General features: G+C 38.3%; 1 protein-coding gene across 2 annotated transcripts in view; it reads left to right on the forward strand.

The window, feature by feature from the left end:
• unc-13 overlaps nucleotides 1-27,455 on the forward strand; it is a 382,374-nt gene that overhangs the window by 80,400 nt on the left and 274,519 nt on the right. For both annotated transcript variants that reach the window (XM_074104223.1, XM_074104224.1), the window contains exons 6-11: nucleotides 21,879-21,992; nucleotides 22,980-23,095; nucleotides 25,580-25,683; nucleotides 25,930-26,015; nucleotides 26,331-26,427; nucleotides 27,131-27,353. In XM_074104223.1, coding sequence (XP_073960324.1) covers nucleotides 21,879-21,992; nucleotides 22,980-23,095; nucleotides 25,580-25,683; nucleotides 25,930-26,015; nucleotides 26,331-26,427; nucleotides 27,131-27,353 — 740 coding nt within the window. The remainder of the gene's footprint in view (nucleotides 1-21,878; nucleotides 21,993-22,979; nucleotides 23,096-25,579; nucleotides 25,684-25,929; nucleotides 26,016-26,330; nucleotides 26,428-27,130; nucleotides 27,354-27,455) is intronic.

A 27,455-nucleotide genomic window follows, 5' to 3' on the forward strand; every position in this document is an offset into this window, starting at 1 on the left:
ACCAAGAACAGCTGTCAAAATGTGTAACCTTGTATTTATTTACAAAAAAATGACAAAGAAATTTTACATCATTATAAAAAATGTAGAAAACGCAATTCTTCCACTAAAAAATGTTGTGAAATCTCATTTATTTATTTTATTTATTTATTTATTTATTTCATAACATTTACACGGCATTACAGATATACATCCAATTCACCGTAAAACTAAAAAAAAATAAAAAATAAAAAAAACTAACAAATTAAATTTAGCATTTAACTACAAAACTATTTAACAACACAAGACATAGCTCACATAACGCTCGATTTCCTTTTATCCATCTCGTCACAAAACCTAAAGCATTTACTGCACACTGCCGACAGTCTCCCAGCTAACAGGTCAAGGTCCGGCGCGGATACCAAAAACGCATTAAGCAGCGCCAGCGCCCGGGGAGCGGCGAGCCTCTGCGCGCCGCGGTGCGCGCCGCCGGCACCGCCAGCAGGGCGCGCGCCCGCGGCCGCAGCTCGATCCGAGGGATGTTCGGAACAAACAATCGCACTAGTCTAGCGACTAGCTCAGGGCAGTCCGACTCGCCACGAAGTATGCGACATGTAGTCATCAACAGCGAGTGATTGCGTCGCACCTCGAGAGAGTTCAAGCCGAGAGCGCCTAACAAAAACTGAGTTGGATACAAAAATGGGTAATACCCATACCTTTTTTTGTATAAGAATCTTAGAAAAGCCTTCTGGACTTTTTCTAAGAGCAGGGCTTATGTGGACTCATAAGGGCTCCATACAATAGACGACGATTCAAGCTTGCTTCTGACTAAAGCGGTATACACTAGTTTAATAGTATTAACATCACGGAAACCCTTGACGTTGCGGATAACAAAGCCCAGTCTTTGAAAGCAGTCAGTAGCAAGTGTCCTGATGTGTTCATGGAAAGTGAGACGCGTGTCAAAGACAACACCAAGATCCTTGACGGAGAAGACCCTCTCTATACCCACTGAACCAAGCATATATTCGTTATGTATCGGAGTGCTAGAGCGACTGAAAGTACACACCTGGCATTTAGCATCATTGAATTCCAGCTTATTTTTAATACTCCAACGATACACTGACGAGATATCCTCCTGCAGATCATGACAGTCCCGTTCGTGCCCAACCCTGTACACCAACTTAAGATCGTCTGCATATAGAAGACACTTCGCAAATCTTACCGATGATTCCAGATCATTAATCATGATTCCAAACAGGAGAGGACCCAGAATCGAGCCCTGGCTAACTCCTGATCGAGTATGATACGGAGATGAAATGAATATTCCATGCCGAACATACTGCCTTCGGTCGCGTAAATAACTAGCAAAAAGTTTGATCAGCTTAGGGGAAAAACCTATATCGTCAAGCTTAGTCAGTAATACGTCGTTATCTACTCGATCGAAAGCCTTTTTGAAGTCAAAGTATAGGACATCCACCTGAGCCCCCCGGTCCAGTTGCTCCGAGATAGTATCCACCAATATTAAGAGATTAGAACTCACTGAGCGATTAGCCCTAAAACCATGCTGGGAATCACTTAGAAATGGTTTAATCTGTGGGGAAATTATACGGTGAAGGATGGACTCGAATAATTTCGCGAGAGTAGAAAGAATTGCGATAGGCCTACTATTCTCCACCTCCGATGCGTCACCAGACTTCGGAATTGGCTTTACTCTGGTGACTTTCCACTGGTGCGGGTACGTTCCAGTGCAGAGGGACAAGTTGAAAATGTGAACCAGAGGTGCCTTCAAATGATCAGCACACCCCTTAATAATGTACGCCGGCAAACAGTCCGGTCCCAACGAACTATTAGGTTTAAGACGCTTAATGGCTGCCCCAACATCTGTTTTACTTATGTTAGAAATATTTACAAGGTTAGCATAACATCCTCGGCCTCTGTTGCTAGTATCATTTCCATCGAGGCGTGGAACATCCGGTAAAAACACGCTAGAAAAAAAACTGGCAAAAGCAAAAGCAGCGTCTTGCCCCGTGAACTGTTCCCCATCAAACGTGACCTGATCAGTAAAACCACCTCTAGATCTGAGGTTGTTTACGTGTTGCCAAAAACTACGTGGATCACTCTTTACCTTAGACTGGACATGAACAATGTAATTGTCATACGCGGAAGAGATCCGTTCCTTAACGTGTCTCCTAAGCTTACTGAACTCCTCATAAATATCCATGTTCTTGGACGCTTTCCATTTTTTGTGAAGTACAGCTTTCGCTTTTACCGCTTTAATTAAGTCAGCGTCAAACCAAACTGGATAGCGTCTAGTAGGGATCTTAGGACGAACCTTTTTAGGTATACAAATATCAAATATTCTATAAATAGTCGAATACAAAATGTCTACTGCTACCTCAACATCTTGAGACTGAAGAACATCATCCCAACACACTTCCGAGAACAATGTGTATAGAAGCTCAAAGTCACCTTTTGCAAAATTTCATGTAAGAGCAACTTAGTAATTTTAGTTAGTGCCTACGGAAACACAAATTCGACAACTTTGATATAAATTTCCGTTTAATTACTTTTAAAAATAATTATTCATTTATAATGCCCGCATCAATATTAATCATCATTATTTCTATAATAACTAAAATTGTATGTACCAAGCAATTGCACGACACCATAATGTATTAATAGTACCCTACTTTATACAACCGTTGCTAACGAGAGTAGAGCGGTGCGCGTTTTGCAGCAGCCGCCGAGTCGCGTTGCTCCTAGAGTAAGGGCTACAAGTTAGCCCGAAACATGTCGAGCTAAACTCGATTTAAGACGTAAGTTATCCGGATTTATTCATTAAATATGAGTGAGTCTCACTATATTTTCACGTTCAAAATTGTGTTCTATGCATATTTAATTGTCTATTCTCAATATAAGAAAATGGGGAAAAAACCTACGGTAAAAACATATCTATTTCTTCTTATTATTAGTTCTATGGCTACGTTGTTCTTGACAAAGTCTTTAAAAAGGCTCTCTACTGGCGGGGTTCTGTTGTATAAGCATTTCCGGAGAATACTCATTGACCCAGGAGCGAGTTCTCGACTGCAAACAATAAAACCGTAATTAAGCTTTGGAGAAGCATTAAAATGTTTCTGGAAGAGTGAAATCCGGCATCATTGGGTGACGTGATAATGTAGATCGGGATCAGAAAATACCATTCGACAGTAGCAAAACCTGTAATTGATTGGATTAGGCGTTACTTTGCGGAGGTTTAAACATATCATCATCATCTCCAGTAGCAAGTTATTAAGTTAAAAACTTGTGTTGTGGCTCTCGTCATTACCACCTACCCGCTTTAGTTCATAGATTTTTGTTCACCATTTTTGTGTGGTACCCTCTCTTACCTAGGTTTAAGATTAAAGTTAAATTAATATTGTTTTCTCTCTAAGTGATTTTGTAAATCTTTTGAGAAAAAAATATCTTAAACCATAAACCATCATCAATTTTTATCATCAGCCGGAGGACGTCCACTGTTGAACATAAGTCTCCCCCTCAGAACGTCAGAATGAACGACAACTCGACACTTGCGTCCACCGCAACTCTCGGAATGTCGTCAGTCCTACTAGGAGGCCTGCCAACGCTTCGTCTGCCGGGTCGTGATCGTCGTTCAAGAACTTTTCTCCCCATTGGTTATCTAGTCTTCAGGCGATGTGGCCCACTCATTTCCAGTTCAACTTGAATATTCTTAGAATTAAGATAGGATATCTCTATGACAGAAATTTCACTGGTTTTATTATATCCAAATCGGAATACGACAGTACAAAACACTGCTGTAATCTGCAGGTTAATTGTTAGACGGTGGTAGCTATTGTCCCTTCCTTTTTTTTCTTCGGATCCTTCACGAGGTTCAACTAAAAGCCTTGTGTTACCTACTTACTTCTGAATTTATCGATTTAAACCGGTTGAGCGAGCACAGCGTTTATTGTTGATACAAAGAACCTGTTTTATTCGAACGAGGCAGCTTTGTAGTTAGAAACACAAAGCACTTAGGTATGCATCTGCTTGAAATGCTCTCCTAATTAGCGACTACTGGGACAGAGACCAGCACTCGGACGTCTTCCTTATATTCTTGCTTAGCTGCGGTTAGGCAAGAAAACTTCCTCATTAATAGATAGAGTGAAAGGCAATAGTAACAGCATTTTAAGGATGATAGCTAGTTAATAAGTTTGATTGTCCTAATGAAGAAGAAGAAGAAAGCTTGTTTAAAGGACAAAATCACTATTATCTATTGAATGCTAATGTAACGCAGGCTAAGGATAACTGAAACAATTGTGGACCCCTTTGTAGCCTGAAAAAAAAAATAGCTTTGAAAATCGGAAAATCTTCATAAGCGTATTTTGGTGGCATTATTTTCCGATACTGAAGTTAGAGCCCCTGAAAATAGAACGGATTGGAATAAATCAACGGCTAGGTTGCTAAAATGAGGGCATCTATATCACAATGACCTCTCTATTTATACTCTGAAGGTAGTGCGACTAGTTTTATTTATAAACGCTTGGTAAGCTATGCTTACTTATGACTTTGCTTACACGCTCATTTTGGCCTCAGTTCAGTTCTGATGAACTGACAAATGATTTCTGGTTTCTTCACATTGGATTGACGAATATAATTCAAAAGATTTTGATTTTCATCAGTCCATCAGTCTGAAAGGGGTACATGGAAATTCTGCCATGTCATTCAGCCATTCCTGCGGGACAGTAATAATAAGCATTCTACACTTCCACTGAACGTAGATATAGTTTAGATATAGTTAGTGTTTAGTATTGTAACTAAGGGACCCCATACATCCCTGTATTTCTTTTATTATTATTTTTTGTATTTTTTTTCTTTAATTGTATAATATAGTTTTTAAGTATTTTATTTGTAATTATATTTTTATGAAAAAATTACTTTCTGCCAAGTTTCTTGCGGCGCATTCTTCTTGGCAATGATGGTCTTTCCGAAAGCGCTGGTAGTTTAAAAAAATGACGTGTAAAAGTGCCCATTGCGGCCTATTTACTGAATAAATCATTTGAATTTGAATTTTGAATTTGAATTTTGAATTTTGAATTTTGAATTTGAATATGTAAGTGAATGCACACGATCGATACTGATTTTAGGGTAATGTTCCAAAATTTCAAATTTATATATATATATTTATATTCTCTTTTACTTTAACTATCGATAGAATGTTTTTTTTTTTGCATGCATTTGTTAGCTTCATCTTGTCAACGTAACTATTTAATTCAAGTCCTACCCGTCCCGTGTAATGTCTGTAGGAACGCCGTGTAAAGGTGCAGACTAAAAAACAGCGCGGTGAAGCATAGTCTATGCTTCCGCACATGCTGAGCCTGGACCTTTTGCCACATAGCTGATGTACCTTCTCACTAATATAGTAGGTATGTGTTTTTTTATGGGCAATAAATGTTTTTTCTTTCTTCTTTCTTTCTTTCATTCTGTCGTAATTCAGACTGAACTGACGACGAAGTCTAACAGTCGTTTGTGGTTATTTGCAACTAGTTTTATTTCCCGGCTTTGCTCACTATGAAGAACAAAATGACTAGCTTTATGATTTTCGGAAAACTCCTTCTTGGTACATCTCTATGATTTTCTAGAAACAGTGGCAAAATTTTAAGTGCTTTGCTCCAGTAGTTTATACTTGTTAGTCAATAATTAGTTGTGTTGTTATGCCTGGAACTTTTATAACTTTTATGAATCGAAAGTGACTAAAACTAAATCAGTTTCATAATTATTCCGCAACTAATGTCATTGGAAAATCCGTATTTAAACGAAGACAAGGTTTATCAGTACTTTGTTAATAGTAATATTTTTTATAATATTCCCTTTTTTGCTTACTAACTAAAAGTTTTCAAACTATAATACTATATATTTTATCTATGTCTGGCAAAAATATAAACTAAAATGACAGATAAGACAGGTTAGCATGTATTTTCATAAGCGTTTAAAAATAATAAGGTTGGAAGAATATTTTTAGTTTACCTTGGGTTGGTTCGCGTGTAAATTGAACACGCATGTAACTTGAAAAACAAGTTATAAAATTAGACTGCACAGGTCGTTAAAATTGACATTTTTCATTAGAAATTTAAATTGAAAAGTTTAATGAAACTTGAACATTACTTAGCACCTGGGCGACCAAGCTTATATTCCCAGAGATAAGACCAAGCTATTAAATTTTTTGTTAGATTTTTTTTTTCACGCTTGTAGTGTAAATAATTTAAAATACAATAGTTGAATGTCAACTGATCGTCATCTTTTACGAAAGATTGCTTTTTCAGATGCAAAGACGTTCATTATTTAGGACTCCTACTGCTTCATATGCATTACGAAGAGTATATATTCCCTTAGCAACCCGATAAATTCAACCCGTGAAATACTTGTTATTGAAAAGTTTTGGTGGTCAACTGTGGTCTTCATCATCAGTTTTGCGTCATGATTTTTAAGAGCAAATGCACGAGTTACTACTAAGTAAATAAAACATAAATAATAAATAAATAAATATCATGGGACACTTGACACCAATTGACTTAGTCCCAAACTAAGCAAAGCTTCTGCTATGGATACCAGGCAATGGATAAACATACTTATAATAAAAAACTAAAAAACTAAAAATTGTTTACTACAAGAAACAACACATACAATAAGGTTACAAATATCTGTTGGTCCCACACTAGGCTGGGCCTGTAACGTGGTGACCGGATTCGGTACTTAATTATTTAAATTACGGTATGTTTACATGTGTCTGTGAAAATATTGTGTCAGAAACAATTTGAACATAATCTAATTTAAGTCAATTGTGGTTGAGACAGAGGTTGTGTGTTTGGTTGTGTGCGTGGTGTGTGTGCGCACGTGTGTATGCGTATGTATGTGTGTGCGTGTGTGTGTGGCTGCATGTGTGATTGTTTATGAGTGTATGGAACCGTGAATGGGCGAATGAGAAGGGTAGATAAGCACGAGATAACGAGCTCAAGAAACAACCTTCAGCAGTGATTCAGTTTCGTGATAGTTAAGACTTTTTAGCCAGCTGATGATCTTTTTTTTAGCTTGACGAATCCTGTCCTTTGAGATGTTGCAGAACTTTAGTGTTTTGTTATATATGTAAGGATGTAGAAATTTTGGGAAACGTTTAGCGAAAGCAGATTTTACGATTGGGATTGGAATTTTGAAAAGTCGCCTGTTCAATAGCGCAAGGTATTGCGGAGAGCGAGTGGTTTCCTCATGCACCTGAATCGACACACGCAGGATCATGAGCTGGCGCACAGTAAGGACATCTGCTTCCTTGTATAGTTCAGTCGTGGGAAAGAGAATCGGTTTACGAAGCATGACTTTCAGAACGAATCGTTGCGCTCTTTCGAGGGGTAAGAGCGATACTCCAGATGAGCCACCCCATACACTTACGCAGTAAGTAATAATTGACTCGCAAAGGGAGGTGTACACCAGTTTTAGTACGTCTTTGCTGGCGGAGTTTCGTAGAAGTTTCATTATATACACTATTTTCCGCACTCTTGCCGATAATAGGATTAAATGCTCTTTAAAGTTTAGCTTTTCGTCGAGTGTGATTCCAAGGTATTTAATGGTAGGAGAGTTGTAAATTGATCCATGATCCTTAGTGACGTTGTCATTGGCTGAATTTTTACTGGCGGGTTTACAATTAATCTGTAGGGCCGGCCGAGATTTTGGAGCGGATGCCGCAGTCTTATGAAAGCAAAGATATTTCGTTTTGGATATGTTGAGAGTCAGCAAATTGTTAGAAAGCCACTTAGCGATTTCTGATAAGCCGTGTTCAACAGTAGCATAGCATTTTTCCCAGGATTCTTCGTGAAAGATCAAAGCGGTGTCATCTGCATAGCAGATAATTTCAGCCCTATTTATGTGTAAAGAAATCATGTCATTGATGTAGGCTAGGAACAAAGAAGGGCCAAGTATGCTGCCCTGCGGGACACCGAAGGTGACAGGAAGAGGTGAGCTGACTAAGGCGCTAAGTTTGACACATTGTTTCCGGTCTGTTAGGTAACTTTTGAACCAAGTCCATGCAGTGCCTCTAATGCCCAGCAGTTGGAGCTTTCTTAACAAGATCGGGATAGAAACTGTGTCAAACGCCTTAGCCAGATCAAGAAAAACACCTATGCATTTATCCCCTCTGTCAAGGTGGGAGGAGACCAGTTTTACCAGAAGAGAAGTAGCCTGTTCAGTAGACATATTCTTTCTGAATCCGAATTGTCTGGAAGAGAATATCTTCTCAGATTCGAAGAATGCGATGAGCCGCTTATTGATAATCTTTTCCAGAATCTTAGAGGAACTGCAAAGGAGGGAGATAGGACGGTAATTTCCAGGACAGTCCTTTGAACCCCCCTTGTGAATGGGGACTACTGCAGCTAGTTTCCAAACCTCCGGAAAAGTACCAGTGGACATGCTTAAGTTATAGATATACACAAGCGGTCCGAGAATATAGTCCTTTATATTTATTAGCAGTCGGTTGCTTATTTCATCAATACCAGCTGCACCATCGGATTTCAGGTCTAATATGAGCTTTTCAACTTCTTCCTCGTCTGTGGGATGAAAAAACAACGAAGCGCAAGGAGATTTCGTCACTGAAGCTTTACTGGACAAAATTGCATCAGAAGTGTTGTTTTGGACTAATATCTCATTGGCTAAATTGCTGCCCACGGAGGCAAAGAATTTATTTGCGTGGTTCAGTGACTCATCAACAGTTGGCTTAATTGAAGTCAGTCCATGTGTTGCGCAGTTGTCCTGCTGAAGGTGTGCTATGTCTTTAATCGTCTGCCACAGCTTTTTTGGGTTGTTTTTACTATCTGAGAGGCGTTTCCGGTCATATTCGTCTTTTACTTTCCTAATTAGTTCAATATAAAAATTTCTGTATCTTGTATAAGTTGTGCGATATACATAATTTTGGGGATATTTACGCAGTTGAGCATGCAGTTTATCTTTAATCTTGGAGCATTTAATAAGTCCCGGAGTCATCCAAGGCTTAAGAATCGTTTTAGAACAGCTAATTTTTCTACGCGTAGTATTTTTAGATATTATGTCATTTAAGGTGGAAGAAAAAGCATCAGCGGCTTCAGATGCAGATGTTTTGCTGGTCACATTAATCCAGTTTACCTTACTAAGTTCAGATTTAATGGCTTGAATATCTTGCTTGCTCACAAACTTAATCGGCCTGGAGCATTTAGCTTTGTTTCTAGTAGAAATGCCTACCATAACCATATCATGATCCGAGGTATCTGAGGTGCATACAGCTGAGGTTGCTTTATTGCAAGTGCTTACAAACACATGATCCAGGCAAGCTGTTTTCCTTGTGGGTTTGTTTATTAGACCTTTAAGACCCAGGCTTGCCATAATGCATAGGTATTTAGATACATACGAGTCCGTTGAGTTTTGAGTGTTGATATTAATGTCACCTGCAACTATGAAACAGTCGGAGCTTGACAGGTTGGTTTTTGACAAATGACTCAAGCGAAAACAAGAATGTGGTAGGATTTGGAAATGATGGTGAGCGGTACAAGCCGAGTAGAGAAAACAGGCCGGGGACATGTATAAAGAGACTGTCAGCTTCTCGAATGCTGGGTTCAGTGACTGTGGCATTTAAAGTATTCCGCACGTAAGCAACCACTCCACTAGTCTGGTTATGAGATTTTTCTGTGCGAAACGAAGAGTAACCCTTCAGTTGACCAATGACCGAGCCCTCCCTCAACCAGCATTCTGTTAAAATTATAATTTCGAAGTCAATTTGAAGCCGAGTAAGCATTATTTGAAACTGCTCAAAGTTATGCTGAAGACTCCTGATGTTGAGGGTTAACACCTTAATTGGAAATATTGGCGACACTATGTTACAGCAAAGCTCTGCGGATTCAACAACATGGCAATTTACGTTTAAGGAATTATCCAGTTCAGAGCCAATATCTAGTCCTGCCATGGAAATATAAAGCGGTAGCAAGAAGCGCGTGCTGGGTCATAGTGTCGCAGAGATATGTGGTTTATGTGGAGGCCAAAGTGAAGGTTATATCTGTACAAATAATCTGAGTTATCACGGGTGTGTGTGTGTGTTTGAGTAATCTGTGAGGATGTGTTGTTGAGTGGAGTTTGAACAAATAAAAATTTAGAAGCTGTAGGCAAGTATAAGACAAGTGCAATAAGTACTAGTAGTAAAAAGAGTTTAAAGTTTATCTCCATTTGTGATGGCCGCGCCGGCTCGTCCCGGCCCCGCAGCCGGGTCGCAGTCCCCAAAAACACGATCCAGGTCATCAAGATTGCGCACGTGAATGGCAGGGGAACTGTCGTGCCTCCTGACATACACTGATCCGTGGGACGTCCAACAGCGCTTAAATTTTGCGACCGTAGCACGTTGCCTTGTAACACGAAAAAGATGACGGTTACTGCGTGACAGTCGTTCATTCACGTATATCTTCACAGGAGCATCAACATGATCGACCAGGTCTGCCGAGGTGACGTTACGCCTCGACTTCGCAGCTTTCAGAAACGCGTCACGCGACGCTCGTCGAGTGAAACGAATGGCAATGGGGCGAGCGTGAGCGCGGCTGTTGCCGTTACCAGCTGGAATGACACGAGGCCCGGTCCTCCAGGCGCCGTCGATATCAGCTTCACTTAACGCGTAACCCACTTTGGCGGCAGTGGTTAGGGCGAGGTGCACCGGGTTTTCGTTCAGACTTTCAGGGCAGCCGACAATCTCTACGTCGTTTCTTAACAGGGTTTGCTCCTGCGCATTAAGCTGAAATTGCAATCTGTCGACCGTTTCTTGCAGTGAGGCATTGTGCAATTGTTGTTCTTCGACGAGCTTAAGTCTCACTTCCGTTGCCTCGATTTTATTAGATACAACATCAAGACGATCGGTGTACTGCACAAGCGTCTGCAGTACCGCAGTTATTTGAGACTGAATGGTAGACACGTCACTGCGCAGAAGTTTGATTTCTGAGGTTAAAGCGGAAATTTCGGGGCTAGAGTTTATGTGGGCATGAGGGGCAGCTTGCTGACCTTTTTTGTTACGGACTGTGACGTTGTCCGAGGGGCCTGCCCACGGGCAGCATCAGGCGCTGCAGTCGAGCGAACTGGAGTCGAGGAATTATCACCACCCTTTTTTGTACTAGCTTTACAGTCCGGGCATACCCACGATTTTATTTGCTCGGGCGTCAGCTTGTCAGCGTTAATGCAGCTGTTGTGATACACCTTAGCACAGTTTTTGACTTTACAGCTGATAGTGTTTTTCGGATCATCAGAGTAGTCCCCTCGACAGCCGGCGCAAGGATATTTCGGTGCTATAATTTTTCCTTTTTCTTGTTTATGTTCCATTCTTAAATTATTTTGTTGTTTGATTGTTATCGAATTGTTTGACTTGGTAGTGCAATTCGGACTTGATGTTTTTCATATGTGGTAACACTGAGTTAATAAAAATGTAGTGGGTAGATTAATTTTGTTTTGAACATTGAGGGTAGATCGTATTTTTTCCGGCCTAGTCTTGTGTCACTCGCGTAATTTTAGCACCAAATTTACACTGATATCCTGTAAATTATTCAAATATAACACTTTCGTGGTGTAGTTAGATGGTAAATATTGGTTTTACGTCGCGCTCATGCACTGAATCAAGGTAAATATAATAAAAATGATAATGTTTCCAAAAGTGCAGCAGATCACAGCAAGTGTTGCCACCGAATCTCTTTAATATAGATAAATAACATAGTAAAATACATTAAACATCCAAGACCCGAGAGCAAACATTCGTATTACCTATTCATACAATATCTGCCCCGGCCGGGGACCGAACACGGGACCTCAGGCTTCGTAATCAGGTTCTCTAACCACTTGGCCATCCGGTCGTGGACTATAATCAGAATTACCATAAGTGTTCCTACAATATTTGAAGAGTTCCCTCGTTTTCCTTAGGATACAATCATTAGATCTTGATGGGACCTAATTGGAGGTAAACCTATACGAACGAAAAAAAATGCTCAAATCGCTCGCTCCATAAATGATGGAGTTCTGAGGTAACAAATAAAACAACCGAATTGATAACCTCCTCCTTTTTTGAAGTTGCGTTAGGCCTTCATCCATTAAAAGACACATAACTATGTTGTGTTCTGGATATTTTGACTTTGACTTTGAAGCTCTAATTACTCAAGCCTTGTTCTAGTAGGCAGTACACGGATATTATATCAGAGTTAGTTCTGGCATCACCCATAACTCGTGCAAGTTACAAGGGATCAAACTGAATGCTAAAATGACCGTCGGGTAAAGGTGCGTCCATACCTAATACGCCGCATGGATATGAAGTCTTAAAAGTCTGTTTAATGTGAAGATATAACTTTTCCCCACTACCTATACACACGATTTTACACGAATTACGATTTTCACACGTAGGGGAGGTAACCTAAAACAATTTTTTTTTTCAAAATTTGTTGTGTTAGTCATCTTGAGGAACAAATCTTGTAAGTCGAATTTAACCCATTTCTAGTACCTAGTCATATTGACTTGAAATTTAATATTGGTAGGTACGAGTACTTATGTAATTTAGACGACGCTGCAAGGACGGACAGAAAAATATTGTGGCAGAAAAAAAAAATATTATTAGTTCGCTGGTTTGAGCAGTGTAGACGCATCTTTATCCCTATAAAGATGCGTCTATTATACGTCGGTCATTTCGTCTTTCGGTCCCCTGACCGAAAGACGAAATGACCGACGTATAATAGTACAAGCCACGTTGTAACACCACTTTACCCTGACGTTAAGAGCCACTGAGTGAAAAGGCCATAAAAGATTTATTACAGCGCACTTGTAACTTTGTAACATATTAAAGACTATGTAATGTAATGGGATTTTATTAAGAAAAGTGCTTCTATCTAGGAGTGGTGAAGTGCAATTTAATAATACCTATTAAGCCATTAAATCAAGTCGTAAACTATGTATTAGTAGTTTTAGGGGCTGTTCCACCATCCACTAATTAGTATAAACCGACGGTTAAATGTGATGCCATCTCCGTCTATTCGAACAAAACAAATAGAGACGGCATCACACCTAACCGCCAGTTAGCACTAATCAGTGGATGGTGAAACAGCCCCTTAGTGTCTAACTGCACTAATTGTCAAATTATCGATTAGTAATAATTTTTTTATGGCTTTTCACGAGTATTTTAAGCTTCGCCTGAAAAATATTAAGCTTTGTTTCATCGTAATCGAATATAAAAAGAAAATATAACATTATCTAGTATATGTATATAGCAAATGTGAAGTCCAGCAGGGCTACTACGAAACTCGAAACTCGAAGTTCATGTCGTGCGGTCCCTCTAACACTTACACTATTTAATACGAAAGCGAGAGGGACGGTACTATACGAACTTCGAGTTTCGAGTTTCGTAGTAGCCCTGCAGGTAAACAGTGTCACATGAAAAAGCTAGTAGTTAAAATTAGGCGATTGTAGATTAATTCCTGATTCATCGGACTTTTGTTTCACTGAATTTTTGTTCTCAAATTATTTTTATATATTTTTGATATCAAATACATGTTTGATTTTGTATAGCGGGAAAATTCCAGCGTGACATGTATTCGAAGATACATGAATCCGGCGAAACAAAAATCCGGCGATTCCGCAACGGAGAATATTTCGAATGCACCTTACGCAGAGATTCGTTTTTCTTAAAAGCTTATAAACTAGCTCCTAACAAAATATGGTTTAGGAGTTTCAACCGCGAAATTACATGAAGCAAAGCAACACTAGCCACTTGCCAAGTTATTCAAGCGTGACAGAGAAGGATAAACTTCTCCTTACTTTGAAATCTGTTGCGATGAACAGTAGTAAAAGAATTTTGTCTCTTGTAACTTCTAAAATTTACAAATCTATTCACGCCAAGATTTTGACAAGTTGAAGTTTACCACTTATACTTAGTAGGATTCCCTGTATAATACCTGAACGCATAACGCCCATGCCATCACAAATATTTGTTTTCAGAGCATATAAATATAGCAACTATTAACTGTCGAATCTATTACGCAGACTAATTGTATCTATCGCCGAATGATTGTTTGTCCTATGTAATGTTTGTTCTATGCCGATTGTCCTAAATTGTTAATTATACTGAAAGCATCGACTATTCAGGTTTTTTTTTTAAAAAACCTAACCTAATCCATTCTAAATAACCAACGCATGAGGTGTTCTGAAATATTTTCAGTTTCAAGTGTTCGGACAATCGATCATTAGCACAAACATTACATTTAGAACTAACGACGTTAAGCGATACGACGGGTTCCCCTATTCTCTTATCTGTACCAAAGTTAACACTTGAATTTCCAAAATTAAAAGTACATCAGTCAACTCAAAGGCACTTAGGATCTTTCATTATCCACCGTAGGAAGGCTGTTCTAAGCCATGATTTATTCGCGGCGGGGCCTGACGTAGCGTTTTCGTCACGCTAGGGCAGACTTTACTAGCACATATATTTTTCCGCTAAACTGACACGGTGGAAAAAATGACCAGCTATTTATAAAGTCGATTTGAAAGAGCTTATTTACAAGTTAGAGTAGCGTGTTCAACTTTTAACCTTTATGTTCAAGTATAAAACAAAGACGCTTGCCGTTTGTCTGTATGTATCTACACTTACATCTTTTAAAGCACGGGGCGGATTTTAATGCAATTTTCATCAATACATAGATTGATTCAAGAGGAATATTTATACATACAATATATGTGGTGTGTGGAGTGTGGTATGCGTGTATTGAAGCGTAATGAGATGATGTACGTTTGAATTTGAACGAAGAATGAATACTGAGTTTGAGTGAAGAACAAAATGAGATGTTATGGCAATTGACGACGTGCGACGGGCGTAAACGGACGTGTGTATTTATTTTATTTTATCTAACGTAATAGGGAATATTACTGCAATTTTCTGCCGCCAGAGTGCAGCACTTAAATGCCATAATATCATGTTATTTCAATTATTTTTTTCGAAATATAGCTCTATGGTTACTATCGATGCAAATATCATGTAATTTTGTTACTAATAAATATACCATGATATAATATGTCATGATCTGTCATGACGACAAAATATAAAGAACGTTGTCATGGGTTGGCGCTAGTGTCGCCCCCTGCGCAGAGCTTTGCCATGGCTTTGCCTAATATATGCCCTATTCTTACGATTTGTATCAACTTTTCATATTCGCTTTCCAATAAAAGCTTAAAACTACTTCTACGTTTCATTCACGAACCAGGTTCCCACATACTCTTATATTATTATAGAAGAATATAACTAGCGACGAGCCCCGGCTCCGAACGTAATTTAATTTAATAATTTTGTAATTTTGGAGAAAGGGAAGTGAAAAATGTGAAGTTACCGCCTATGACATTCTTTATTTTTCGCCTCTCATTTTTCAAAGCACCCGTGCAAAATCGGGGCGGTCACTTCATCGTAAAGGGTGGTATTTAAGGTGACTTTTTTGACATCCAATATCATTGTCTAATCATCATCGTCATCGTCACCCTCAGCCATAAGACGCAACTGCTGCTAGGTTTTCTCTTACCAACTGCTTCTCACGATTTTTATCAGTCCCTCCGACCTACCAGGATTTTCCCTTTTAGTATGTTTCTATTTCATTAGTTAGTTATGTCACAAATTACAGGATAGTGAGGTCTCCCCCTTATGTGTGACGTCATTGATGGATGGCCCCATAACGATTGCCTCACAAAATGTTTTGCTTGCACTTCCTATTACTACTATAATAAGGAAGCTTTCTGATATGGCTCACTAATATTAGCTATTACCCGTCCTCATGAGATTTATTTCAGTAATCGCAAGGACGTGCTTTGTACATAAATTACTTATGACTGGAGTTGACTTCGCTGCTTGCTGTTGCTTTTTACTTATACGAGGAAATTTAAAAAAAAATACACACACATTAAACAGTAACAGTGGAAAAAAATTTATTTAGATACTACGTACTTTTTATTTTACATGCTTTTCTATACATTGGAATATTACCATAAATTAAAATACCACAGACGGGATTAAAATATCACGCTAAACACACTATTAATAAAACTTAAATAATAAAAAAAATACCAAACTTTATTTATAAGACTAAGAACTATTTATTCGCAATTCGCAAAAATAAAATAAATAAATATACAAGTTGACAGGGTAAAATAAGAATAAAAGCTAGGTCTTGCGAAATGGCGAAGCGGTCACAGCAGAGCTCAGCATATAATCTTTTATTCGTGGCTGTTTTGAAAAGAATACAGTTTTATGAAATCTATTACGTTCCTACAAACTTACATTGAGATTTAACCGACACAAAAATGCGAAGCGCGTATAAAACATTTGCCGTAAGCAATGTGGTCATTGTCCGTCATATTTCGATATTTTTTGTGAAAGAGCGCGTTGCCATCTTCTGTCATAATTACTTCGTCGCTTTATTACCCTGTAGGGACACAAATTAGGTCAGTAAACTCGCATCACGTGAGTAAATTATAATTCATTCTAGATAATGTTAGACAAATTCGACATAAGCGTAATAGTGTTTTGATTAGAGTTCAAAATTTGGACTAAAGATAACTAAATTATATAAACAATTTCTATCGTGCGATAGACAATGAATCATTCAATTGTAGGTATCTATAGGTAATTTTCATTTCACACCGAATACTCTCTAAAACAAATCTAAAGATTGGATTGTTCCATTTTATTCTAATAATAAGTAATAAAGAATAAATAAATAAAATTATCAATCTTATCGTAGTCATATTTTCACTAAATAAAAGCCGTTATAATTCGAAAAATTCGTTTTACTAGATATAAGCTCAAGCTAGATCGATTTTTCGCCCCCGAAATCCCCGTTTTCGTTGAAATTGTTGGAGCCGCTTCTGACATCCGCGATATAAATAAATGTACAAGAATAGCTCGTTTAAAGAGATTATGAGATTTTTTCAAGTATTATGTTAGTTAAAATAATCATGAAAAGAAAGGGTGAGTTAAAGTCATCATCATCATCATGTCAGCCGAAAGTCCATTGCTGCATAGGCCTTCCCCAAGGCTCTCCACTCAGACCCTCAGACTCGGTGTCGAGTTTTCCGCATCCACCGCGATCCCGCGATCTTAACCATGTCATCGCTCCATCTAGTTAAAGTGATAGGTATACAATTAGCGTGGTATTGCTCTTGTTAAATTTAATCTGTCTATCACTATCTGGAATTTAATATACTAACCCAGAATAATGTCATAGTAGAGCGAGAAGGAAATTAGTTTAATACCAGAATTAGGTCGCGAAGTAATAGCTGAGAGATAGGGCGACAGTTAGAGCACGTATACAGGGTGTAGCATTCATATCGGTCAGTATGGGGAAGTCTGAAACTATAAGAAATACGAAGATCTGTTCTTGGAAATCATGTCATCAATTTTAGTAACAAGAAAAACTGCATTCATACATTTAAAGAAAACTTGTACTCAGCTCGGGAATCGAACCCTGAAATTTTTGAAACATAAAACTTATATTATTAAATAATATCAAATACAATGCATTTTATTCATTCTAGATATCGCGTTTCATAGTAACATTTATGGCTTATGACCTACACTACGGATATCCAAATCGTCCCCTTACAACCAGAATCGCTTATCTGCATGAAATGTAGTTTCGAGAAAAACGCATTTAAAGGTTTGCATGCTCTAAAAACCTATAAAAGCTAGTTATACTAAAAACATCTCTGTGTTTCTATTTAGATAATTTATCCCTTAATAGGATAGGGCTATATGTTATTTACTCTATAATCGCGCCGAGTAGGTTAAAATAGGGTTTTTCTTCAAAAGGTACTGCAGATAAGCGATTTTGCCTGTAGACACGTTTTTTTTTTATCTTCTAAACTAGAAAGTTTACGCAGATATATTGGCTAAACTATCATTTTAAGTCCATAATTGAAGCATTTTTGCCCGAATACAGTGTTAAAATGCTTACATGTTTTATACAATTTAAGTTTTTAGTTAAGTCTCAGCGCAAATAAGAGGTATTGGCTGTAAACAAATCGGAATTTACCTCTTAAGCGCGCTTAAAAGTGCAAAATATTTCTAAGATGTTTTGACTCTAGGCTTTTTTTCTGTTTTTCTAGCTTCTATGCAATGTAGCATTATTCTGTTTTGTTTTTATCATTCAAAGCATATAACTTGTATTTTTCGAAAGAGTTCCAATCAATCCATCAATCTATTTCAACAAATAGGTACCAAATAGCCCAAAAATATAAATAAATGAAAACTAGCGAGCTAGAGTCTTAAATATAGTAGTATATTTCTAGTATATGTGAGATATATTACGTTATTCCTTTAATATCATATGTGCTGCTTAATATATTTAATTATGGAACTTTTGATTACATGCATACAACAAAAAACATATTTTATTCAAACATTTTAATAAAAAGGCACTTAGCGTCTCAAGGCTCAAAGTAGCCACTCAAACAGTCATGAAAAAGGAACCGTAATGGTAATAACCATCAGTCTTCTTCTTCATCAAAACGATAACGAGCATGGATATTCAGGTTTCGATGAACTAAATAGAAAAACATAGGTATAACCAGATCCAGCAGACCGTCGAAATGAACCGCGAGTGTCATTTAGATACCTACTATTTACTACTTCGTATCGTAGGTACGTCGTATCAATGAATAGCTTATCACGGAATAAAACATTTACGTTGTTACACATTTTCATTGTTCTTGGCTTAATATTTGTATAGGTAATATTTTTATCAATTACGACATGTCGTCTGACTTTTTGAGTTTTGATACCAGGCCTGTAACCTTGCAAACCAACCGTCGAACAAGACAAGGCAACAGAAAATCGAATCCAAACTCTGTTGAACCTCCGTTGACCTCTTTCAGTAGAGGAATTTAAACTACATGCATTAAAAAGCTATACACTAATCCACTGCCAATAAGCGCAGCTAAAAAAATAAAGATTTAATGACTTTTTACAAAAAAAATGTTATACCGGAGATTCACCATGGCTGGTTGCACTGGCCTGTGATGGAGACGTTATTGAGCGTGTGCCGGACGTAGTCACAGCTGAGACAAGCAGTGATGAAAAATAACCTTAATGGTAATAATCATCAGTCTTCTTCTTCATCACTGCTTGTCTTAGCTGTGGCTACTCAAACCAGCCATGGATAATTAATATTACCTAAGCCAAGAACAATGAAAATGTGTGACTACGTAAATGTTTTATGCGGTGATAAGCTTTTCATTGATACGACGTACCTACGATACGAGGTAGTAAATAAGTAGGTTATCTAAATGACAATCACGGTTCATTCTGTTGGATCTGGTTATATGTTTTTCTATAGCCGCGTATCTATTAGAGCAGCCTCAGGCCGAGCACCGCGAGCCGAGTCATATTTTATGATTGGTTATTTGGAGTATTTTTGTATTTTTTATTTCAACTCCAAATTTGTTACTTTTACGGGTATCCCGTGAAACCATATCGAAAATACAAACTGTGACATGGATGCACAGAAAAACCAGAAAAAGAGACCAGCGCTGGGAATCGAACCCCAGGTCCTCAGCAATCCGTGCTGCGTGCTATAACCCCTACACCACCGCTGGACAGGAATTTAGACACGAATTTTTCCTATGCATACATATCTCAGGTTGCTTATTTCTACTACGCTACTTATGCAGCAGATATCGCTATAGGTTATAGATGTCGCTAGTGCTGCTGCATAAGTAGCGTAGTAGAAATAAGCAACCTGAGATATGTATGCATAGGAAAAATTCGTGTCTAAATTCCTGTCCAGCGGTGGTGTAGGGGTTATAGCACGCAGCACGGATTGCTGAGGACCTGGGTTCGATTCCCAGCGCTGGTCTCTTTTTCTGGTTTTTCTGTGCATCCATGTCTCAGTTTGTATTTTCGATATGGAGTCATATTTTGTCGGTTTTTGGCCGTGCTCAAAGGAGCCTCAGTCTGAGCCGTGCCTTTGGCAGCGTCTCCACTTGCGCGGCCTTGGAGCGAGGCAGCCGCTCGGCCCGAGGATGCCTCTAGTGGATACGCGGCTTATTTAGTTCATCGAAACCTGAATATCCGTGCTCCTTATCGTCACCTGAAAGAAAAACACTGTTAAATTACGGCAAGTGAATCGCTGTTATACATAGATCTGTTCACTCACGAAGGCGCGCCCCTCCACAGCTAATTATTAATGTACACGAGAAAACCTCTTAAGTACTTACACATTGTCTTAGTCTTAGTGTGCGTGACTGACGGTACGCTTGCGACTGAAGCCATGAGGACAAGTTCGAGCTACGCACACATAGACTTTTCGTACGGATACGTTTAGGTACAATTACAATTATAGAATGTGGAGGGGCAGACTTTCGTTAGTGAACAGATCTATAATTACCTAAATAAGTTTTTAAAAATTACTTATTATGAATCGTGCTTTCAAGCGTGTACGAACCGACTAAGCTAGCATACACAAAGTGCACACTACTTTACAATACAGCGCGAAACGTCTAAGCGATACTTAAGCGATTTTGGCTGTAGCGCTTCTTATGGTCGAAGCAAACATTGTTACAAGCAATATCGCCTATATTATATTTAGTTTGTTTTCGCTGTTGCAATAATTGAAATATAAAGTAATGCTCAACAGGCGAAACCTACTAACATTATTTTAGCACTTTTAGGCAGTACTCAAATTGCATTTTTATTGAAATCTTAACATTCCAAAATCGCTTGTTTGACATTAAAATATTTTTGCTGTTGTAAAATAAAAAAAAATGCTGTTTAACCGACGCGTAGTTGTTTTTGGCTGTTGATTTTCTTAAAAATCGGCTTTAAGTGAGCTTAAGAAAAACGTATCTCGGTATTGGAGTATCGTACAGTAAAACGGGTTTCAACAGCATGTAGATCTTGGAAAGTACATTCTAGCGATATATTTAACTCAGTTTTGCCCAAAAGTGACTTTAAGCGATTCTGGTTGTAAGGGGACGAAATAGAAATAATGTATGTTATATTTTACAAAACGACCGGGTTCGATTCCCGAATTGAATAAAAGATTTTTTTAAAATGTAGGAATGCAGTTTTACTTGTTACTAAAATCGATGACATGGTTCCTAAGAACAGATCTTTGTATGTCTTATAGTTTCAGACTTTTCCATATTGACCGATATGAATGTTACACCCTGTATAGTATAACCACAATACCGGCCTAAGTAAGTTCCACTGCTGGGTACAGGCTTCTCTCAGAATGAGAGGACTTGGAATTTAGTTTCTACGCGAGCCCAAAGCGGATTGGGAGCTTTAAAAGCTCTTTGAATTGTATCAAGGCTGTGTGCATGATTTTCTTCATCGCTAAGCTCATGGTAAAATTCAAATGTTATTTCCCACATCCAATCTCAAACTAAAAAAAAAAACTGAAAAACTCCAAAACTATGGTGTTGATAGTTGGATTTGTGTGTTTGCTGTGTTTTTACAGTGTGGAGGGAGGAGGTGCATGAACATGCATTGTAGTAAGGACGTAGCTATCATAAGGTCGTGGCAGAGTAAAGTAATAATTTGAATCAAAAACCCAAACTGAGACACGGATGCACAGAAAAACCAGAAAAAGAGACCAGCGCTGGAAAACGAACCCAGGTCCTCAGCATTCTCTGCTGCGTGCCATACCCCTACACTACCACTGGACAGTACTGGGGTATGGCACGCAGCACGGAATGCTGAGGACCAGTTTGTATTTTCAATGTGGTTTTATGGGATGACCGTAAAATAAACAAATTTGGAGTTGAAATACAAAATACAAAAAGACTCCAAATAACCAATCATTAATAGTTTGAAGTTAATTAAAAAATATTTGTTTTCTTTATTCCAGACGCAGAAGGCACGGGGGGAGCCGACCTCCAACGCAAGCTGGACCTGCTCAACGGCGCTCTCGACGCTGAGCGCGCTGAGCAAGCGAGACGGCAGATGCAGTACATAGCTCATTGTACGTATCTTTGTTATTTTTTGTAATATCCTTCACACACAAAAGTTCAGAGTGGGCTACAACGATGGTTTTGAGGGGTCTTATAATAATTTGAAATAGAAAATGGCAGTGACGGGGACTGGGGAACTCTCTAAGCTTTTGCTCAGTTCTAGCTGGTATACATACACACAGAATGAAGCTTTCAAATTAAGACTAAAAACCATATCGTACCAGAACGTAAGCCTATTTTGCATAAAAAGAATCATAATCATTCTGGCACAGGCTATCCTAATCCACAATCGGTTCTCTATCGTTTGCCCGAATTTCATATGTCGTAATGTATCGTTTTCCATAATTTTCATTTGCCATAAAGTAATTTATTTTTGAAATAGTATTTACTTCAGAGTTGATATTAAACTGTAAAAAAGCCGCGGTGGCTTAGTGGTTTGACCTATCGCCTCTCAAGCAGAGGGTCGTGGGTTCAAACCCCGGCTCGCACATCTGAGTTTTTCGAAATTCATGTGCGAAATTACATTTGAAATTTACCACGAGCTTTGCGGTGAAGGAAAACATCGTGAGGAAACCTGCACAAACCTGCGGAGCAATTCAATAGTGCGTGTGAAGTTCCCAATCCGCACTGAGCCCGCGTGGGAACTATGGCCCAAGCCCTCTTGTTCTGAGAGGAGGCCTGTGCCTAGCAGTGGGACGTATATAGGCTGGAATGATGATATTAAGCTAACCTAACCTAACTTACTGGATTCTATAAGATGACATTTACAAAAATCATAAAAACAGCACGGTTCTATAATATATTTTATGGTAAACGTTGGTATGGCAAGTGAAATTCGGGCAAATGAAATTCGGGCAAGTAAAGGTATACGAATACGTCCACAATCATTCTTTATAAACAAAGTTTCTCTGTTTATCCAAAAACCAAGAAACCCAGACACATTTTACAGCTGATTTAGTATTTCAAAAGTGTACTATCTGAATGTTTTATGTTTCCAGCGGGCTACTCAGAGGATTCCGACTACACGTCGGATCTCAATTACCCCGTAGGTCAACACGCTAACTGCAGCGCCTCGCAGTTCCGCACCGCTGCACATCAGATGCATACACCACAGGTAAGATTAAACCTTAGACCTGTAGTCAGGAGCTACAACATTTTCATCTCGCTTTTCCGCAAGCACAGCGGAGCTAGCTTATGGAGTAGGGTTTGTGGTTTTTGAGCAAGGCATAAAAGAGGTAGGGTAGGGCCGAAAAGTTCTGGAATGGAGACCACGGATCGACTAGCGCAGCGTAGGACGTTCACCAACGAGATGGACGGATGACCTGGTTAAAGCCCCGGGTTCACGGTGGATGCCAGCCGCTTCCAAACGAAGCAACTCGAAGTCTATGGGAAGGCCTATGTTTGACAGTGGACGTCCTATGGCTGAGATGATAATGATGATGATGAATAAAGACTAAAAAAGAATTGTTAATTGATACGGATCTCAGCAAAGTAGCACCTGAATCTATCAATTGGTTTATACTAGATCAAGCTTGCGGCTTAGCTTCCGTGGAAGATAGAAGAATAGTCTAGTTTCATACTCCATAGGAATGTCATAAAATCCCTCCTCTATGTTTGTGATGCTCAAAATATGTGATTGTTTGTCAAATTTCATGTCTCTAATCCCAATGGTTTAAGCAGAACGTTGTTTATCAGTCAGTAACTTCATTCTCTTATTGTTCAGTACAAAATATATTTACCTATTCCGATACTAATGACCATAGCTCGGACAGGTCACCGTAAAAACAGATATGGAAATGGAATAAGATTGAATAGAGTCCCAATATATAAGATTATCTAAAGCGGATATTATCGTAATGTAACATTTGATCTTTTTTAGTTGCATTGCATAGTTTGGCCAAACTGGCATTCCTGAAACAGTTTTGTGACAGTTAAAATTGATAAAATTATTTACCATGAGTAATTATTTCTACATATTTTAAAATGGCAAATTTTGAAACTGAAGATTAAGTGGATTATGGTCAGTTTTAGGTTACCGTAATAAATGTAATGGAAACATATAATTAAATAATACTGTACATAATACGACTCTATTAGTTTTGTTCTATTACCGTGATGCGATTGTTTTGTGATTGATGAGCTGTTTGAGCTACACTGATGACGTTCGAAAGAGAAAGCTCAGGCGAGTTTTTTTTTATCTGGATCAGCCGTGACAACTATCTAAGCTGACAATCTTTGTACTGGTAAATAAAATATCATAGGACATTATTGACACCAATTGACCTATTCCCAAAACTAAGCAAAGCTTAATACTATGGATACTAGTGATATCATAAGGCCATACCTGGGCCAAGACTTAATTAGATGTTGGCTAAAATCACTTTAGCGTATAAGACACATTGCAGTGGCTCTAGTCATGAGTTGACTAAGTGTACGTTTGTTTAGCGAGTTTTTAAAACTACCCGCACTTGATCTTGTTATTGACCTCGGCACCTTATATATCCTGATTTCGACTACTGCGTCCGTTTCTTATTTAACTAGTATCGCTAGTATACTAGATGAAATGTGATGAAGTAAAAATAAATCTTTTTCTTGTGCTTAAGAAACGTTATTGATACTTGTATGTACATTTTAATAAATTTTAAATAGTAGAGATCTGGCTAAAGTGCTTGTACAAAGTGCTCGTTTCGCATAAACTAGACTTTAGTTTGTTATTTATTTTATAACCCACGTTTATCGGCTATTGAATACTGCATGCAAATCAAATAGACTGTACAAACACCATGTCTGCGCGTTTTATGCTTTCGTTTTATGACAACTTTATAGCAATTTGTTATGTGTTTTAGAGCCGTCGAACAATTTCGTTATTGAAATCTTCCAATGTTTTGTTAGATCATTTCCTATTTTATTTGCCATTTTATCAAACTCGAAAAGTGGAATTGGAACAGAAGTAATTTGCCTGTCATCATAAACGTCTTTGGCCTTGTTCCAACCAATATTGTAAAATTATTTTATTAACCCCCGACGCAAAAAGAGGGGTGTTATAAGTTTGACCGCTATGTGTGTCTGTCTGTGGCACCGTAGCTCTTTAACGGGTGGACCGATTTGAATACGGTTTTTTTTATTTAAAATCAGGTTTTTTAGCAATGGTTCTTAGACATGTTTCATCAAAATCGGTTTAACCGTTTTCGAGGTATTGACCTTTGAAGTGACAAAGTCGGGGTTTTCCAACTCTTTGTTGGTTAGGTTATTGTCTTTTTCATCGTCATCAGTCTACATAATATAGCAGTCCACTGCTGGATAAAGCCCCCCCCCCCTCCATTGCGCCCTGTCCTCGGCTACACGCATCTAGCTACTACCAGCAGCCTTTCGCAGATCGTCACTCCACGTGGCCGGGGGGCGTCATACACTAGGTTTGCTGGGACGTAGTCTCCACTCTAGAACTCATTTCCTCCAGCGGTGGTCGGTTCTTCGACATAAATGACCAGCCCACTGCCACTTCAACTTGCTAATTCTCTGAACTATGTCGATGACCTTAATTCTATGTCCAATAGTCTTTTTCATAATTTTTCTAATTTACGAACATTTTCAATTGCAGAGGTCACTGGAGGTATCCAGAGAAAATTCCTACGAAAGGGACGAGTACCACATGCATGTTGACACCGATCCCCTTTACTACAATAGTCAGCCAAGAACAAATAGGTAAATATTTGCGTAAACTAAACAGAGATGGCGCTGTATACTGTAGACATCAAGCTGTATAATGTTTGTGCTGTACTGCCATCTATCGGGTTTTGAAGTAACTGCTAAACGTGTTTCTTAGCTAAAAGTTTGAATATAGTCGTCTTTGTTACTTCGTTTTCTCTATAACTAGTAATTATAAATATTTAAATTTGATGCACTTGTGAGTATAATACTTTTACATAAACTTTATTGCCCTACTTCCAGGTTAGAAACGTGGTCGCAACTTCAAGCTCAAGCCAGCGTCGAGTCTGCTATATCATGGCGGACAGCAACCGACTGGCAATCAGCAGGTTCGTTTACTTACTTCATAATGAATAAAAAAAAAACTTACTGTAGGTAATTCAGAAGAATGACATACAGATAATGATTTTTATCAAAATAACCGACCGTACCGACTTCAAATTTAAGAAAAATTATACTTGATAATTTAAGTGCTAAAACATATTGAAAATAATGAACTGTCAAAGTGGAATCCACGTTTCTATTCATATTTTATCCTAAAGGATTCAAGAGAATAAATTGGGAAATGAGAATTTTCTTGTTTTTAAGTCGGTTAAAACAAAAATATATTTTATCGACTACTAAACATCTTTTTTTTATTCCAGAAGATCAAAGGCGGCCAAGTCTCGAGCGACAGAATACGCTTTATGACGAAAGTATGGGTTATGGTTATGACCCATATTCTACTAGCACGCACATTAGGTATGAACTGTTTTGTTTATAAAAGTTTTCGCTGTAAATATTACCGTTACCCAAGTTTTTTTTTAATTAAGTGCACATAATTGAGTGTTTGATGATAAAATAAAATAAAATTTTATTTTTGATTTGATTTTTGTTTTTCTCTATCGCTTACTATTTCTAGTGTAAAATAAAGAGTAATTGTATTGTATTGTAAATTTGACTTTATGATTACGTAATTTCTATCAGTCAGCCACTCGTTAAAATTTTTAATTTTAAGTGGCGCCCAACATGGGACCAATAAATTATACGAATCCTTATTTTCAAATTACAACCAACGATATTTTTAGGTTCTTTCGTCAATAAATATCTAAATAGATCAACGATATCAATACCATCTCAATATTATAGACAATGCATGTTTTCATTACCCTCTTTGTATTTAAAAAAGATTACACTGACAATATCAAATCTGAGTAGATACTTTTAATCTACCAAACTTTTCATGTAGAACAGGGTAACCATAGTATTGGTCCTTTTTTACTAATAAAAATTAACTACCGTTTATTGGCTCGTATTTGCTTTACGAGCTAATGCTCTGAATTTGCCTGGAAATTATGCGTTAGAAGCTATAATTTTTGTTGAAAAATTAGGAGTCACCCTGTATTGATGGCAAACCATTTAAAGCCTAGGCAAGTAGATATAAAACGGTTCAAATTTTTTACAGGGACCATTCACATTTAGCACAGCAGGCGAGCTATGAAGAGTACTTCGACTCGAATAGCTACCCTTGCCCGATGTCGTACGTCGGCGACGACTCACGTCAGTGGGACAGTGGAGGGGGGTACTTCTATGACGACGGCTACGGGCTCACCCCCACGGAATATGAGAACATAGTTAATAAGAGGCGATCTTCTGTTGTTCAGTTGCCACAAGTGCCGCAGAAACAGGTGAGGAACTTTATTGAGCGTCTTGTACACTGCCACAAAATTGATTAGGATTATTTCATCAAACGGTTGGGCAAGTTTGACTGAACACCTAGGCGTGTTGTT

Source organism: Choristoneura fumiferana, chromosome 21, assembly GCF_025370935.1.
Source record: "Choristoneura fumiferana chromosome 21, NRCan_CFum_1, whole genome shotgun sequence".
In the NCBI taxonomy this organism is placed as follows: domain Eukaryota; kingdom Metazoa; phylum Arthropoda; class Insecta; order Lepidoptera; family Tortricidae; genus Choristoneura; species Choristoneura fumiferana.